Genomic DNA, 19393 nt, shown 5'->3' on the forward strand with positions numbered 1-19393 from the left:
TTTGGATCTTCAGAAGCCTTTTGCTTGATTCCCAAATGTTCAAAAGACTTTCCAGTTATCTTTTTGTTACTGATTTTTAATTCCGTTTTAATCAGAAAACATACTTTGTATGATTTCAGTCCTTTGAAATTTATTAAGATTTGCTTTGTGGTCCAGCCTAAGATCTAGTTAGTGAATGTTTCATGTGCATTTAAAAAGAATATTCTGTCCTTGTTGGGTATAGTGTTCAGTAAAGGTCATTTATGTTGAGTGGTTAATAGTGTTTTCAGATCTTCCCTATCCTATTTTCCAGTTGATCTTAGCCAAAGGCTGAGAAATGATTCTTACTTTCCTATCCTATTTCTTTTTCTCGCTCTTCCATCAGTTACTGAGATATATATTAAAATATCGAAATATGATGATGGATTTATCTCGTTCTACTTTTTTTAAAACTTTTTAAAAAGATTTTATTTATTTATTTGAGGGAGCGAGAATGAGAGAGAGAGAGCGCATATGAGAGGGAGGAGGCTCAGAGGGAGAAGCAGACTCCCTGCTGAGCAGGGAGCCGGATGCGGGACTCGATCCTGGGACTCCAGGATCATGACCTGAGCCAAAGGCGGTCGCTTAACCAACTGAGCCACCCAGGCGCCCCTCGTTCTACTTTTAGTTCTGTCAATTTTTGTTTCATGTTTATCCCCCAGCTTACTCCTTGCCAGGTCTGACTACCATTGATTTGCTGTGTTCCTCCACAAAGGGTCACAGTTCCTTTTAGGAAGCTTTCTACTTACTCTCTCTGCTTGCACTAGGCTCCTCCAGGCCTAGTGGTGGCAATGGCTTTCTGTTATTGCTAGTCCCGGGACACTGCGCTATCCTTGCTGGTTTTCTTAAACTCTGCCCCACCTTCACAAATGGTTCTTTTATTATACTCTCCTCAGTTACTCAGTTTGAATGTACCGTCTGTTTTGCTGGGGCCCTGATTGATAAACGGATATGTTTAGGAAAAGCATTTCAGTCAGTCGGAAAATCCAGTGCAAAAACCTGAAATGAATATGTGTCTGACGTGTTCAAGGAAGAGTGAGGAGACCAGGTGGCTGGAGTAGAATAAGTTGGGAGGACACTAGCAGGAGATGAGGTAAGAGAGGAAATGGGGGAACCAGATCAGAATAGCCTTTTGGGCCATCGCAACAATGAGGATTGAGTGAGAACTTGCATTACTTGACTCCTATTTTATTACTATCACTGTGGCCACTCTGTTGAGAATAAGCTTCAGGGTGCAAGAGTTGAGACCGGAGATCTGTCAGTAGGTGAGAGTTAATACTGTTTAAATGAGAAAATGAGTTTAAGTAGTAATAAACCTCTCAATGGCTTGGGTCTACATTGTGGTGGTAGAGAATGTGGTGAGAAGTGGACAATACTAGATATATCTTAAAAGACAGAGTCTGTGGGATTTTCTGAGGAAATGAGAGAGAAAAGTTAAGAATGGCTCCAAGATTTCTGGTCTGAGCCCCTGGAGGGATTAAGTTGCCATTAGCAGAACTGGGGAATACTGTGGGTAGAGCACATTTTGGTGGAAAGATCAGAGGTTCAGTTTTGAATATGTTAGGCTTAACATATGTTAGGCATCTCAGTATCTGTTGGTATCCATCTTTGGAGTTCTGTGGTCTGGGCTAGTGGTACAAATTTGAGAGCCAGGAATATGTTAGTTGCACCGGAAGGTGTAAGACTGGATGAGCTCATCAAGAAGAGGTGGTAGGGGGAATAGAAAAGAGGCTAGAAAAAGAGAAGTTGAGAAGAGGAAGAGCAAGCAAGGAAGACTTGGAGTCATGGTGAGGGAGGAAGGAAACAGAGGAGGAGAGGGAGCTGGGAGAGGGAGGGAGAGGGAGAAAGAGGTGGAATCGCCTATGGTGTAAGTCTTGAAAGGAGGCAGGGCCCCGACTCTACCCTGGAAAGTCCAGGCAGCTGGGCTGTGGGTAGTAACCTAGGCTTGGCCAGCGAGGTGCCCTGCCCAGGACTTTGAGTCACGATGGAATTATGCAGAGTTGACCACAGTTTACCTGTGGCAGGGTCCGTACTAGAAGATGCATCTGAAGACTAGATTAAAGATAAAGAATCATGATTTCTGTAACTTCAAATAATGTTTTCCCAACTTTTCTACAGGTCTGAGAAATACCAAAATGAAATGGGGAAAAAAGTTGTCCTCTGGTCGTGGCGTCCCAGGTGTGGATCTCGTGGTGCCAGGGGTGGTACCTCAGTGAGCCTCTCCCGGGGTGTGACTTTGTTTGTGTGACTGCTGTGTTTCTCCATTGCCTTCGTGCCATGCTGTGGACTAGTTACCGAGCCGAGGTCTCTTCCAGTAACCCACGCTTCCCGGGAGTTGCCTCACGTACTGCTGTCACGGAAGCTCCGGTGACTTTTTACTAAGCTAGTTTGAGATGGGGTTTCCGCTGGAGCAGTTATATGAAATAACTCGTGGGAACCACAGGTTACTTAGAGTCGAGATTAAATGAAGTAACATAAATAACGTGTCTATAACAATATTTGCCAAATAACCAGGATTCAGTAAGTATTAGCTGATGTCTAGACTACTTCAGAGGAAAAGTCCTTTGACTTACACTCTAAAAATACTTGTTTTCTGTATTAGAAGGTGTACCTGTGTTTTACATGATGTTTTCTCTCAACTTGCCACATAGCTGTAATACATTTCTTTATCTGTAAAATCTTTTTTTTTTAATGTTTTTTAACAGAGTTACAGATTTCCTCACTTGTAAAGCCTCTGTCTCACATGGTTATTCTGGGAATGTATAAAGTACTTAGAAGATAGTAATCATTCAACAAATGTTGGCTGCTTTTGTTATTATTATGATGATATAAAGCCTTAGTCTCTGGGATACCTAAGTAGCTCACAACTGGCAATGCTGAAAGTTGTGTTTTACACAGCTACTTTTTCTAAGTGTCGTTGAGCCCTTTATAAATGAAGTCCCAGGTGCAGATGGGATCAGTATGTCTATTTTGCTGTGGGAGAGAGAAAAGCAGAGAGTGTTTGGGTTAGTCCTGCACTTTAGAAGATCAGCCAGAAATTAATGTTACTTAAAATTAGAATCATGTAGAAGTGGGAACTTTTGCCTGTTTTGCTTGTTTCATGTAGGAATTTTGGCATATAGGCTGGGGCTTTCCTAGAAATACTGCATTTTTGGATTATGTTGCTAGAGAACTTGAAGTTGTATGTAGTAAAAATAAGAACCTATAAGGATGTAAAAAGGTTGTAACTTGTGGTAAAGATGCCACCTTATGGATGCTTTGGATGATCTTAAACAAAATGCATCCTTCTGTATTGTTGTTGACTTTATTAGTATTGCTATTAATGAGAAAATTGTCATTAATGAGAAAATAATTTGATAAAATTCTATTGTACTTCACTTTTTTTTTTTTTTGCTAATGTAGCATTTAAAATATGAATTTCACCAATGCTTCCCTTTTCCATTATATAACTTACACTTTGGTTACAAGTTTTAGAGCATAGTGGTTGACACAGACAGGTGTGTCTATGCGGCCAAACACAGGCAGATGTGGGTGCATTTCTATAAAGTCCTTCTCTGTAGGGCAGGACAGTCATCGTTGGGAAAGGCATAGTGCATGGTTTTGTCTCTTGTAATGGTGTATTTCTTTATTCTCTTTTTAGGCGATACAGTTAATATTGGAGATGTATCCTACAAGTTGAAAACTCCTAAGAGCCCAGAACTTGTGCCACAGAACTACAGTAAGAAACAGTCATTTATTTATGAATGAATAACTTTTAACTTTTCATTATGGAGATTTCAAACATATGCAAGACCAGAAAAAAATAGTATAAACATGAGGTACTTACCAGTCAACTTGAACATTTATCAATGTATGTCAATCTTCTTTTAACTGATACCCATTTTTTCTTCTGGAGTATTTAAAACCTATCCCAGACATCCTATCACTTCACCCTTGAATATTTCAGTAAAACATTTATTTTTTCATGTACTATTCTTTCTTTTTTAAATTGGGATAAAATATACATATAATAAAATGCACGGATCTTAAGTATTCATTTGGATTAGTTTTGACAATTTTATAAACTTGTATAACCACCAAGATTACTTTCATCACCTCTGAATATTCTTCTGTGCCCCTTCCCCTCTGCTCTACCCTGGAAACCAGTGTTCTTTTTTTTCTATCATGATGGATTAGGTTTGCCTGTTCTTTAGCTTTCTATAAATAGGATCATATAGTATAGTTTTTCTTGGTGTGTATTTGGCTTCTTTCTATCAAGATAATGATTTTGAAATTCATCCATGTTCCCATACTTATCAGTTTGTTTTTAATTGCTGAGTCGTATTACATTGTATAAATATACCACAATTTGTTTACCTGTTCTGTTGATAGACATTTGGAGGGTTTCCATTTTTAGACTTATGAATAAGGTGCTATGAATATTCCTGTACAAGTCTTGTAGTCATAACTTTTCACTTCTCTTGAATAAATAACTAGGAGTTGAACTGATGTGTCATAGGATGGATGGCTGTTTAACTTTATAAGACACTGTCAAACAATTCTCCAAGGTAGTTGTGCTATTTTACCCTTTGACCAACAGTGATGTTCTGTATTCTTGCCAACATTGGAATTTCTAGTCTTTTCGATTTTACTCATTCTGCTATGTGTGAAATAGTAACTTGTCATGGTTTTTGTTTTATAGCAGCTTTAATGAGATATAATTAGTATACCATAAAATTTATCTTTTTAAAAAAATTTACCTTTTTAAAGCGTACAACTCAGTGGTTTTTAATATGTTTACGGAGTTGTGCAACCATGCCCCATCTAACTTTAGAACATTTTCATCATACCAAAAAGAAACCTCGTACCCATTAACAGTCACTCCTTGTTTCGTCCTCCGACAACTGTATACACCCCACCCCACCCCCAGCCTTTGGCAATCACTAATATGTTTTCTGCTTCTGTAGATTTGCCTACTCTCAATATCAAAATCAATGTTTTCTATTAATTTGGGGGAGTTCTTTTGTAAACATCATTTCTTCCCTCCTCTCTGTCTTTCTGGGACTCCCACTATGTGTGTGTTAATATACTAGATGGTGTACCATAGGTTTCTGAGGGCCTGTTAATTTTTCTTCATTCTTTTTTCTTTCTGTTTCTTAGACTGGATAATCTAATCTAATAAATTCAAGTTTGCTGATTATTCTGCCCACTCACGTCTGTTGTTGAGGCCCTTTAGTGATTTTTTTCATTTCACTCATTGTAGTTTTTAACTTTAGAATTTCTATTTGAATCTTTTTTATAATTTCTTTCTTTATTGATATTTTCTAGTGAGATATTGTTGTCATACTTTAAGTTTTTAGACATGGTTTGTTTGGGTTCTTGAACATATTTATAAAAGCTAATTTAAGGTATTTTCTACTAAGTTCAGTGTCTGGCCTCCTCAAAGATAGTTTTATTGACTGTTTTTTTCTTCTGTGTATGCTGTACTTCCCTGTTTCTTTGTGTTACTTACCTTTTTTTTTTTTTTTTGAAAAGTAGACTTATTAAATAGTATAATGTGACTACTCTGGACATCAGCTTCCCCTCCTTGCCTAGGGTTTAGTTTGGCTCCAGTTGTTTGTTTAATGATGTATGTAGACTGTTTTTCTGAAATCTGTGCTCTTTGTCATGTGCAGCCACTGAAGTTTCTGCTCAGTTAGCTTACTGGCCTGCCAGTAATGGGACAGAGATTTCTTAAATGCCTCAAAGAAATCTGTTCTAGTTTTTGACCAGGGCCTGTGTGTGCATGTTGGACATGATTTCCAGTGAAGCTCCAGAGGCAGCTTTTAAGTATGTCTTACTGCTTGTGCAAAGCTTCAGTGTCAGCCAGAGGTGAGCCATTAGGCCCTTCTCGGAACTTTCCCAGACATGTGCATGGCCTTCTAGATTCCTAGACATACACTGTAGTTTTTCAAGCCTTCCTTTGGACATCTTATTCCCAGTTTTTCCTTTTAAGTTGTTTGTTTGTTTGTGTTTTGGTCATCCTTTCGTTAGCTCCAACTTGTTTTGGTGCCTCACACAGCTGAGATGTTAAACAGTTGTTGATTTTTTTTTATTTTTTAATTTTTTGACAAACACCCTGGGGTAGTGGTGTTTGCACACTGGGAGCTCTGAGTGGGTCAAATGAAGTCAAATTCTAAAAAAGGAGTTTTTCAGGGAGCTGTTAGAGAAGTCAAGTAGGGGTAGTTTTCTAGGGCTGGGACGGTTAGGAAGCTGTAACCCTGTTCCGTCCCCTTCAGTGGTTGTAGGAGGTTGGTATTCAAGATTACCACAGAGCTGGGGAAAGAGATGGGAACAGGGCAAGTTAAAAGACCACAAAACTTATAGTTCATACTAAGGTTCACCCATTTTTCTTGGAAAAATGCTTGTCAGATTGTTGAAAGTCTCTTATTAATTTCTAGAGTTCTGAAAAACTTAATTTTGATAATTTTTGCCAGGGTTGCCATTGCTTTTATGGATGAGTGGATTTTCAGAGGTCCTTGCCCGGCTATTCCAGTAGTGCAAGTCCTCTCATTGTGGTTTTAATTTTTATGTCCCTGATGAGTAATGATGTTCAAGATATTTTCCTATGCTTATTGGATATTTGTATATCTTTTGTGTTGTATCTATTAAAATATTTTCCTTATTTAAAAAAGCGGATTTTGCCTTTTTATTGTTGATTTGTGAAAGTTCTTCATATACTGTAGACACAAGGCCTTTGTCATATATATGTATTATGAATATTTTTTTCAGTCTCTCCCCTGCCTAACCGTTTTCTCAGTGGTATCTTTTAGTTGGCAGAAGTTTTGATTATATACAGTTTATCTTTTATTATGGTTAGTGCTTTATTATGTCTTAGAAATCTTTGCCTACCTCAAGGTTGTGAAGATAGTCTATTTTTTTCTAAGAACTTTATAGTTCTGTTTTATTTTAAAGGGATAGGTCCATTTCATCTCAGTTTTAAAATTTATTGACTTTTTTTTATAATGTAGCCTTTATTATGCTTTAAATATCTGTAGAGTCTATATTGCTATTCCCTCTTTTATTCCTAATATTGGAAATGTGGGTTTTTTTCTTTCTCTAGGGGTTTATCAATGATATTAACTTTAAAAAAATAGTTTGTTGATTTTTCTCTATTGTTGTCCATTTGTTATTTCACTGATTTCCACTCTTTACTACTTCCTTACTTTTATTTACTTTGGTTCCTATTCTTTGTCTAACTGTTTAAGGTAGAGGTTCAGATTATTGTTTTTGCCCCCTTTTTCCTGATTTAGTTGTCCAAAGCTGTAAAGTTCCATCTAAATTGTGCTTTAGCCCTGCCTTACAGATATTAATATGTTAAGTTTTCATTATTAGTCCATTCAAGATATTTTTAAAAATCACAGATTTGTTTTTGCTCAGGGGTTATTTAAAGGTATGTTTGCTTCATTTCCAGTATTTGGTTTTTCTTTATCTTACAGTTATTGATTTCTAATTTAATACTGTTATGGTCAGAGAACATATTCTGTAGAGTTTCAGTTCTTTGAAATTAAAATTATTGAGACTTAACAATCAGCATAAGGGCTCTCTTGGTGAGTGTTTCATGTAAACTTTGAAAAGAATTAGTGTTCTGCTGCTATTGGGTGTTGTAGTCTATAAATATTAGTTAGGTCAGTGTTGACAATATTGTTCAAGTCCTTTATGTTTTTGTTGATTTTATCTACCTCTTCAATCAGTTGCTGATAAAGTGGTATTAAAACCTCTATTATGACTGTAAATTGTAGATTTTTTTGCCCTTTATGCTATTAATTTTTATTTTGTGTATCTCAAACCTCTCTAATAGGTATATACACATTTATAATGTTATGTCCTCTTTATGAACAGTCCCTTTTATTATTACGCAATGCTGTCGTTGTCTGGTAACAGTTTTTTTTCTTCAAGTTTATTTTGTCTGATAGTAATGTAAACCATACCATCTTTCTTGTGCTAAGTGTTTGTATGGTATGCTCTTTTTCATTCTTTTACTTTCATCTAGTCTGTGCCTTTATATTTTAATTGTGTCTTATGAACAGCTTATTTATCCATTCTGACAAGCTCTTTCTTTGATTTGGAATGTTCAACCCTTTTATATTTAATATAATTATTGATGTAGATGTGTTTATGTCGACCATCTTGATTTTTTTTTGCTTTGTCCTCTTTATATTTTTATATACATCTTTTATCATCTTCTTTTCAGAGATAATATATTCCATTTTGTCTCTTCCATTGGCTTTCTAGTTACGCCTCTTTTTCTAGTGTAGTTTGGTTCAGTAGAACTTTCTGAAGTGACGGATATGTCCTATATTTGTGCTGTCCAATATAGCAGGCACTAGCCACATGTGGTGATTAACCATTCAAAGTGTGACCAGTGCAGTCAACAAGGAAAATAATTATAGATTTTATTTAATTTTAAGTTAATTTAAACTCAAATTTAAATAGCAACATGTGACTGGTGGGTACTCTATTGAACAGTGATGCTCTAGGGATTATAATATACATCTTCAACTCACCATAGTCTACTTTCAAATAATAGATCTATTTTAGGAACAATGTGATAACTTTTCAACACTATTCTTTCATTTACCTCTCAGAACCTTGCTAGTCTTGCTATCATATATTTTAATTCTGTATATACTAAAATGCCACAATTTTGTTATTTTTTTACTTTAGGCAATTAATGGAATTTTAAATTAAATACATATGTATAAAATGGAGATGATTTTTAAAGGTTTTTTTTTTTTTTTAGATTTTATTTATTTATTTGAGAGAGACAGATAGTGACAGAGCTAGCGAGAGAGAGCATAAGCCAGGAGGAGAGGGAGAAGCAGGCTCCCGCCGAGCAGGGAGCCTGACGTGGGACTTGATCCCAGGACCCTGGGATCACGACCTAAGCTGAAGGCAGACGCTTAACCATCTGAGCCACCCAGGCGCCCTGATTTTTAAAGTTTTTAATATTTACCCATATTTTAATGTTTTGTGCTGCTTTTCATTTCTTCCTGCAGATACAGACATCCATCTGAAAGCATTTCTCTTCAGCCAGAAGAGTTTCTTTTAGCACTTTTTTCCTCCTGTATTTTTTTTATTTTATTTTATTATGTTATGTTAATCACCATTCATTACATCATTAGTTTTTGATGTAGTGTTCCATGATTCATTGTTTGCATATAACACCCAGTGCTCCATTCAATATGTGCCCTCTTTAATACCCATCACCAGGCTAACCCATCCCATCACCCCCCTCCCCTCTAGAACCCTCAGTTTGTTTCTCAGAGTCCATAGTCTCTCATGGTTCGTCTCCCCCTCCGATTTCCCCCCTTCATTTTTCCCTTCCTACTATCTTAGCACCTTTTTTAAATAGCCTTGTGATAGGAATTCTCTCATCTGGTTTTTTGTTTTTTTTAAAGATTTTACTCATTTATTTTGAGAAAAGAGAGTAAGCATGAGCAGGGGGCGGGGCAGAGGAAAAGAGAAAGAATCTCAGCAGACCCGCTGAGCACAGAGCTGGACTGGACTAGATCTCACCACCCTGAGATCACAACCCGAGCTGAAATCAAGAGTTGGTTGCTTAACCAACTGAGCCACCCAGGCACCCCTCTTTTTTTTTTTAAGTAAGCTCCACACCCAATGTGGGGCTCAAACTCACAACCCCGAGATCAAGAGTTGCATGCTCTTCTGACTGAGCCAGCCAGGTGACCCTCATCTGTTGTCTATCTTAACATGTGTTTTTATTTTGCTTTCCCCCCTCACTGGATATGGACTGCCAGTTTTTTATTCTGTTTTGTTTTGTTTTGTTTAGTACTGTAAAGACATCATTTTATTGTCTTCTGTTTTCTGTTGTTTCTAATAAAAAGTCAGCTGTCATTTTTGTTGTACTCATAGTTGTTACTTGTCCTTTCTCTCTGCCTACGTTAAAATTTTTCTTTTTATCTCTTTTTTAAGCTAAAAGTTTGGCTTTGATGTACATAGTTGTGTTCTTTGAATTTATCTTCTTTGTGTTTCAGTTCCTTGAGTCTCTGGGTTAATAACGTTATTTTATTTATTTATTTATTTTTTAAAGATTTTATTTATTTATTTGACAGAGAGAGACACAGTAAGAGAGGGAACACAAGCAGGGGGAGTGGGAGAGGGAGAAGCAGGCTTCCCACGGAGATTGTGACCTGAGCCGAAGGCAGACGCTTAACGACTGAGCCACCCAGGTGCCCCTCTGGGTTAATAACTTTAATCAATTTTGGAAAATTCTTGGCCATAATTAAGCTAATTGATTTTCTTTTCAGCTTTGTACAGTCTTGGTTTCATCTCATCTGATGATTCATTAATTTCTGTTAATACATTTTTCATTTCTACATCCATTCAGTTTTTCTTTATATTTTCAGTCTCATGCTTGAATACATTCATGTTGTCCTCCTTTTGCACTAGATATTTTAACATATTTTTCATGGTCTAATAATTCCAGCATCTAGGCCATTTTTAGAACTTCTTTTATTGATTTTTAAACATGGATCATATTTTGTTGCTTCTCTGTGTCATAATATTTTATTGTGTGCCAGACATTGTGTATAAAAGAACAGTAGAGACTGAAGTAAATGGTATTTACCCCAGAAAAGGGCATGCCTCTTCATCTGCTAAGTCCCGTGTTTGTGGAGGGGGGGGGCACCGAAGGAGGAATGCTGAGTCAAACTAACGTGCTTGAGCTGGGACTGGGCTTTCTGTAGATTAGTTAGATTCCACTTATCTCTACCTTCAAAGGCATTGAGGAAGAGATCAGGACTTTTTCTTTAGTAATGTTCAGCATGTGAATTCTGGTGAGATTCCAGAGCTTTCTTTATGCTTTATATCTGAATTTCCAGCTCTACAAACCATGGCTAGTCTCTGCTTTATGGCTCCATCTTTGGATTGCTGGGGAGTTTTGCCATTTAGTCCTGTATTCTGCTTTCTCCAACCCAGATCTCTCTTCATGCTGTTGCCCTGCCTCCAGCCTCCAGAGGCCATATTAGTGAAGGCCAAGAGTGCCAAAGAGGTTTTTATCTCAGCTCTTCTGCCCTAACACCGTCCATGAGAACTGCTGCCTTATACGGCATAAAGTCGTGAAGTGCCTTGAAGGGATTTCTCTTGCTTCTTCTGTCCCACCCCCAGCCTTCAGTGGGTTGTTGCCTTGTATTAACAAAAGGTCCAGTATGCTTCAGGAAGAATACCTCTCAGTTCTTGCCCTGTGTCTGGTTTTTAGTGTGTATCCCTGTGCACTCAGTGAAGGCCAGTGAGGAAGAATTAGTGGGTAGGTGCAGATTCTCTCTGTGACTGAGACTTTTCAGTAGATTAGTTCATCATGTCAGCTTGTGTGTGGCCATTGTAAGTTTGCTAAAAGTTCAACTTGCTTCTCCTGATACACCTATGGCGGATTCTTCCTCCTCCTACCATTCTGCCAGATATGTTTGTTAGCTGTGGGTCTCTTCTCTCTTTGAAAATGCTCATTACTCTCTAGAATTTAGTTCATTCAGGTTTCTTTGTATTCTTAGCTGTGTGGTAGGTTTTAAGAAACTGTGATTTTTACAGATCAACTGCCTAGTTCTGGTTGTTAGGTTGAAAGTAAAATTCTCTTCAGTTCTCTTCATCCTAACTGGAAGTGGGAGTCAGGAACATTTATTTGTAGTATTCATTATTTAATGGTTATACCTAATCGTATTATTGTATTGATAGGTAATCTTTTCTGGGGGTGAGACTGGGGACTTAAATCTTTAACAAGTTTTTATATTTACCTAGAGAAAACTTAACAAAATAGATTTATAACACCTTACATGATAATTGAAAACACTCATTTTTTTTTCCTGATTTCTGGATCTTTTTTTATTATGAATGTAGCTAACTTTTATAATGAACTTCAGAAGTGAGGAATAACAGTGGGAAAACTGTTATATAGTTTGGGTTCTATATGGAAACATCTATTTGGAGGGGGAGGATTATGCTTAAGATTTTGTCTGTACTATTTCCTAGATATGAATTTCTTTTTCTTTCTTCCTCTTCTTCTTCTTCATCTTCATCTTCGTCTTCTTCGTTTCCTCCTCCTCCTCCTTCTTCTTTTTAGATGTGTGGATTTCTATAGTCATTTAACTGCTCTGATTTCCTTGCCAGTGTGGGAACAATCATTTCAACCTTATGGATGATATATTGTAAGGATTGAATCAGATAGCCTATGTGAAATGAATAGGATAATGCCTGGCACATAGTGCTCAATAAATTTGAGTCCCTGACACAACCATTTCCTCAGTCTCCTGATTCTGTTCCTTCTTCCTTCCCATTATCCCATGCTTGTAACACTGTTGAATATGGTTAATACTAATGGTTGCTATGACTCTGCTTAAGAGATACGCTAAAAACATTTTCGTCTTCATTCAGTCTTACTTTTAAAAAATGAATCTGGAGGGGCGCCTGGGTGGCTCAGTCAGTTAAGCATCCAACTTTTGATTTCGGCTCAGGTCATGATCTCAGGGTCATGAGATTGAGCCCTGCATCGGGCTCCATGTTGGGCGTAGAGCCTGCTTGGGATTCTACCCCTCCCTCTCCCCGACTTTCTCTCTCTCTAAAAAATAAAATAAATAAAAAATGAATCTGGAATACATCTTCTCTAGATTTGATTTTGAATTTGCTCTTAGTTAGGTTGTTTCCAGGATCACACATGGTGGTGGTAGCCTCTTCAAAAAAACTTCAGTTTTTTTTTCAAAGATAAAACATCACGTGTTTATAGTGTGGAAAGAATGTTGGCCTTTCAAGCCTCACCTAGTTAGGAGGCATAGTCATTGCCTGACTGCTATCAGCAGGGGATAGCACTATCCTTCCCTTCTTTTAACAACTAAGATGGTACCATCTCTCTCCTATTGAGGATCTGCTAAAATATTTTACCGTAGCCACAGATGCTTAATCATTTGGGGGATGGGGATCTTATTAAGTGAGAGAATGTATACCAGCTTTAAGGATTCAAGGGAGCCTAGTAATAATATCAGTTTTAAGACTTACAAACATATGCTTTGAATGAATATATTTCCATATTTTGCAAATGACTGGAGAGCAATATAGCAGTAGTTGGCTTAGATCAAGTTCCATGTGTAAAAGGTATCTGTTTTTAAATACAGCAAGACTCAAATATATTGTCACCAAAAAACCCCAGAAAAGCAAACCAAGAAAAACCCTCAACATTTTCTGGTTTAATATACTTTGAATTTCTCTTGCTGTTTTCATACATCTCTTATGCAATCAAAATTTTTCACTTCTTTTGTGTTTAGTTGTTAGTAGCTTACCCTTTGAAATTTATCAGAAAAGAGTTTATACTGAAAGCAGTTGGATGGTGTATAGACTTCAATTTGCATTTTCTGGCTTGCTATGCATTCATCATTGTTCCCACCATATTCATAATATAAGTATCCCTAGATACATTATTGTTTGTATATCAAAATGATGGTAGCATGTTTTACCCAGTAGCAAATTATTAACATTGTCTCTACTAGTCTTTCGTATGAGCAACAGCACCCATTTGTAAGGGAAAGACTATTGGGAGTTTGGTTAACTTGAAATAGGAAAAGTGGCTGAACTAGTAAGTCAACATCTCACATATCCACATAAACATTATATGGTTGCTACATATTGATTGGGGTAGTTATATTTATTAATAAAACATGTTTTTGGGCATCTACTTACTATATTAGGTCCAAATATTGTATTCTTTGAACTACTTCTCCCTCTCTCAGGGACGATTTCCAAGCAGGGAAAGTCATAGTTGTTTGGCTTCACTCTTGCTATTACATGACTGATTGGAGATTATGGGTTTTGGTTATGAGAACTTTGATAATTTTTTTCCCCCCTCTTTTGGAGTTACTTTTTTTGTTTTTGTTTTTAAGATTTATTTATTTATTTATTTGACAAAGAGAGACACAGCGAGAGAGGGAACACAAGCAGGGGGAGTGGGAGAGGGAGAAGCAGGCTTCCCGCAGAGCAAGGACTCCAGTGTGGGGCTTGACCCCAGGACCCTGGGATCATGACCTGAGCTGAAGGCAGATGCTTAATGACTGAGCCACCCAGGCGTCCCTTGGAGTTACTTTTTAAAATATTTTGAAAATGCTGTTTTGTTGAATGAAGTTTGATACCCTGTTACTTTCCTGCCCATATTTATGCTTCGATTTAGCTCTTTGCTTTTTGCATATTTAACATTTTTAAATGAAACATAAAATGACAGACTTTTGTTAAGGAAAGGAACTTCAGCAATTACTATCCTCTCTGAAACTCATTTCAAAACCAGGAAAGTAGGACCATAAGAAAGAGGTTGGAAGACTAATTAATTAGTAGCAAAGCCCAGATTTCCTGACTTGCAGTTTGATTTTTCTTTTATAGTCTGTCACAGTATTTCTGGCTACTTTAGAATAAGTCTGGGAATGAAAAGAAGACTGGTATGTTAGATAACTCTTTTGGAACTTAAGAGTGTGGAAAATATTGAAAATACTGAAAAATATTGAAATAGTTGAGGCATGGTGGTGCTATTTTATTTCTGTCTTTTCCAAAGTTATTCAGAGCACTGAAAATCAACTACTGTCTTTTAGTAATGAAGAAATAAAAATCACAGTATTGAAAGATGAACCCTCATATTCATATTTAACATCTATCTAATGGAAGTGGTATAAATCCTATTAGCTGACAGAGATGCTATAGGCTGGGAATATTCTCAAGTGGAAGTCTAAAATTCCATTTAAAACCACGTGAAAGCAATATTATCTCATGAAAGTAAAATTTCTTAATTCATTGACCATTTGACTGAGATAATGAATGCTTGTGTCTTATAGTTGGTTGTCAGCTTTTCATTTGAACAGTGTTGGACACAGCATTTAGCCCAGTGCCGGGACAGGGGAGTTGAACTGTTCTTCAGTTTTTTTATTATCTAGGTCTTGTCACCTCCTGCCTTAACCATTATAACTCCCACTTATCATCTTAGTCCCTAGTCTCTCCCCTGCAAGTGTTGAAGTGGGTAATTGAAGATTTTTGCCTTTTTGTATGAAAACCGCATCTCAAGGCTTAGATGAAATTGTCAGCTGTTGAAAAGGGGTTCCTTCATGTTTTTGTTCTTGAAGTTAAACTGTATTGTATCAAGCTGGTATTTCTTCCAGTGTTTGCCTTATGAGGTGATGCTCCAGGGTAGCAGGTTTTCAATAGATGACTTCAAAGTTGACTTCAGAGTTATATTTCTGCTTCCTTACATAATCTTGTTGCAGTCCATGGACCAATTATATGTGAAGTCATTTAAGGTTTACTGGACACACTGAACTCATATCCAAGCAGTTAGGGCACAAAGGTTTTCTGTAAGAATTACATGTGCTTTAAAAGTGGTGATTTTTGGCATAAAGGCAACCATGTGAAAGATTTTTTGGGGGAAGGGGGATGCTTGTAAAAATTTCAAGAGGTTTGAGAAATTCATCAACATGTAAATAACAGAATAGCCTGGAAAAACTGTCATTTTTGTGTCTGGATAATGTTGAACAATCATTGCAGCTACTTGTCAGTTTTAATGAATGAGTGGCAAAGCTTACACGAAAGACCTCCAGGAAGGTGTTAACTAAGTAAGATTCACGAGTCAGAGCTTGAACAACAATCCGAGGGGCAAAGCCTCCAATCTTAAGATTAGCCTCATTTTCAATAGTGCACTAATTGCTACTCATTACATGAGAATTTACTTGGAGAAAAGGATTTCATGGGCGCCTGGGTGGCTCAGTTGGTTAAGCGACTGCCTTCGGCTCAGGTCATGATCCTGGAGTCACAGGATGGAGTCCCGCATCGGGCTCCCTGCTCGGCAGGGAGTCTGCTTCTCCCTCTGACCCTCCCCCCTCTCATGCTCTCTCTCTCTCTCATTCTCTCTCTCAAATAAATAAATAAAATCTTAAAAAAAAAAAAATTAAAAAAAAAGAAAAAAGGATTTCATTTGAGATTTCTTTAGCTAGAAAAGAGCCCTCAAAGGGAAGAGTCGCATCAACTTTTAAAGCCCTATGACATGGCCTGAAGTCTCCACCAGAGTTTCCACAGCAATCTTTATTCAGTGCCTAAATTTTCTTTAGTCCTCTTTCTCCCAGGTGCCATACTAAAGACAACTTAACATTTCATGATGCATTTTGTTGCTTTGTATTTTCCGTTGCTGCTTTCTGCAACTTTCATTGCAGATGTACACTTTTTGAACTATGAAATGTATAAATAGGCTTCTTTGGATCTATGTGGTAATTTAACAACTACTGATGACATTGTTTGAAAGAGAAAATGAATTCAAGTAGTAAACCCTTAACTTAAAAGTCACATTTTAATGGATATCTAACACATATGATAGAGGATTAATACTCTTAATATACAAATATATTTCACAAATTGATGAGAAACACCATATCATCTGGTAGAAAATAGGCAAAGGATTTAAATAGGCATGCCACAGGAGAGGGAATCCAAATGGGTATGTTCTAAACCTGCTTAAGAGTTAGAGAGATACAAATTATACTATAAGATATCAATTTTCATGCATCAGCTGGGCCAAAATTAAGAAGTATCATAGGGGCACCTGGATGACTTGGTTGAGCGTGGGACTCTTGGTTTTGGCTCGGGTCATGATCTCATGGGTTGTGGGATCAAACCCTGTGTGGAGCTCCACACTCAGAGGGAAGTCTGCTTGAAGATTCTCTCCCTCTGCCCTTCCCTCTGCCCTTCCACCCGCATGCATGTGCGCACTCTTTCTCTCGCTCTCTCTCAAATAAATAAATCTAAAAAAACCAAAAAGTATTATAATGTCCAGTACCTACATGATTGCAGGGAAAAGGTGTTGTCATACATTGCTGGTAGAAGTGTGAGTTGATATGGCTTTTTTGGAAAGTAATATGGTAGTAGCTATTAAAATTAAAAAAATAGGGGCGCCTGGGTGGCTTAGTCTGTTAACTCTCTGCCTTCAGCTTAGGTCATGATCTCAGGGTCCTGGGATTGAGCCCCGTGTCAGGCTCCCTGCTCAGTGGGGAGTCTGCTTCTCCTTCTCCCTCTGCCCCTTCCCCCTACTCCTGCGCGCACTTGCTCACCCTCTCAAATAAATAAATAAAATCTTAAAAAAATAAAATAAAGTAATACCTTTTGATGTAGCAGTTTCTTTGTCAGGTTATGTTCATTAAGGAAAAAAATCAGTATATAAAGGATATTTGTACACAATATGTATTCCAGCATTTTGGTGTTACTGATAGTGACAAAAACTGGAAGCAATGAGTGTATCAGTAGAGGAATGGTTGAATAAATTATTGTTTACCCATGTTATGGACTTCTGCAACTGCTAAAAAAGAATGTTAGATTTATATCTGTGGACCTTGAGGGTGTACATGCCATATTGGTAAGCAAAAATTGCGACTGAAAAAAAAGTTGCAGACTTCAGGATAGTATATAAAGTCTGATACTGTTCTGTTGTTTTTTTTTTAACAGTATGAACACCTTTCGCAAGGTATGTTATATGTCTTTCTGTATGCAGAGAAAAGTATGGAAGGCTACACTCCAGATTTTTAACTTTGAGTTTTAACTTTGAGTTTTTTTGAGGGCATTGGGTTAGGAATGAGGCTGCAAATGGAAGGGGTCAAGAGAGATCATTTTTCTTTTTACTTTTTTGGATTTTTTTCTTTGTTACAGTAAGCATGTATTAGATTATAACTTTAAAAATAGCTAATAAGGGGCGCCTGGGTGGCTCAGATGGTTAAACGTCTGCCTTCGGCTGAGGTCGTAATCCCAGGGTTCTGGGATCGAGCCCCACATCAGGCTCCTGGCTCAGCGGGGAGCCTGCTTCTCCCTCTCCCTCTGCTTCTCCCCCTGCTCATGCTCTCTTTCTCTATCTCTGTGTCTCGAATGAATAAATAAAATCTTTAAAAAAAAAATAGCTAATAAACCCTCATGTTTAAAGTGAAACTTACTAAAGAATACACCTATTATAACTGCTTTTTCTGTGACCTGAGCCGTAAAAATAAAAAGTTCATGCTTTATGTTTAAAGAACTTGGACTCATTTTACAGGACCTAAAAATTCCTGGTTCTTCTGAGGTGTCTTCATAACTAAAGGTCATTCCTTTTATTTCATTTTATGTTTTTGGTTGGTGTAGTCTTGTCATGAATATGACTAGCTACCCTAAGACAACAAAGATATCTTCAGTAAATTATCATAATGTAACAATATGTTATGGATGTTAAGAACTTTATAAGAAGCTGAGTTGCAAATTGAAATTTGTCAAAATACTCTAATAGATGTTACCCATCATATTACTACTTTCCCTGTGTATCACAGTTATTCTCTACTTCCAATATGGCTATTATTACTTTGCAATGTGGTTTTTCAAAAGAGCTATAACTTTTTGTTCCTATTGCAAAAGTAAAACGTGATGAATACAAAAAACTTGGGATACTACAATACTGAAAAACAAGAGGATAAAACTGAAATCATTTATAAGTCTAATTATAAACACTTAACATTTTAATGTGTTATTCTAATCTTTTAAACATAATGTTACTAAGTATAATTTACATACAGTAAATTTCACATATTTCAATGTACAGTTTTGTAAGTTTTTTTTTTCAGTTTCGTAAGTTTTGACATCTGTATGTAACCATGAAATATCACCAGTCAAAATATTGATCAAATAAATTCATCACCCCCAAAAGTGTACTTGTACCCCTTTATAATGTGCCCTGGTTCCTCCATTTTTCTGGGAATCACTGATCTGCTTTGTAGATATATTTGGATTTTCTAGAATTTTACATAAATGGAATCATATAATATATACTCTATTTTTGTCTGATTTCTATCACTTAGCATAATTATTTTGAGATTCTTTCATGTTGCATGTCTCAATAGTTCATTACTTTTTATTGCTGAGTAATTACGGTTTGTTTGTTCATCTGTTGATGGACATCACTGTTACAATTTTGAGGCTCTTGAAATAAAGCTGCTCTGAACATTCATGTATAAGTCTTTATATGGACATAATAACTTTCTTTTTTCTTGTGTAAATACCTAGGAGTGGAATGGCTGTATCACATAGTAGATATTTAACTTTTCAGGGAACTGCCATTCTGTTTTCCAAAGTAGTTGTGTCATTTTCCATTTCTACCAGCAGTGTATAAGAGTTTCAGTTCTTCTGCGTTTTTGCCAGCTCTTGTTATGGTCAGTCTTTTTAATTTCAACCATTCTAATGGGTATGTATAGTATCTCTTAGTGATTTTAATTTGCGTTTCCTAGTGACTAGTGATGTTGAACATTTGTTTATGTGCTTATTTGCCATCTGTATATCTTTGACGAAGTATCTGTTCACAACCTTTGCCCACGTTTTTATT

General features: G+C 36.8%; 1 protein-coding gene across 1 annotated transcript in view; it reads left to right on the top strand.

Moving 5' to 3' along the window:
• Positions 1–3565: 3565 nt before the first annotated feature.
• Positions 3566–19393, top strand: part of VWA8 (von Willebrand factor A domain containing 8) — a 305881-nt gene continuing 290053 nt past the window's right edge. The window contains exon 1 of the mRNA XM_081815509.1: positions 3566–3736. Within this exon, the coding sequence (XP_081671635.1) occupies positions 3613–3736 (124 nt within the window). The 5' untranslated portion in view covers positions 3566–3612. The remainder of the gene's footprint in view (positions 3737–19393) is intronic.

The sequence above is a fragment of the Leptonychotes weddellii genome, chromosome 3 (assembly GCF_054177405.1).
Source record: "Leptonychotes weddellii isolate Sample4059 chromosome 3, ASM5417740v2, whole genome shotgun sequence".
Taxonomy (NCBI): domain Eukaryota; kingdom Metazoa; phylum Chordata; class Mammalia; order Carnivora; family Phocidae; genus Leptonychotes; species Leptonychotes weddellii.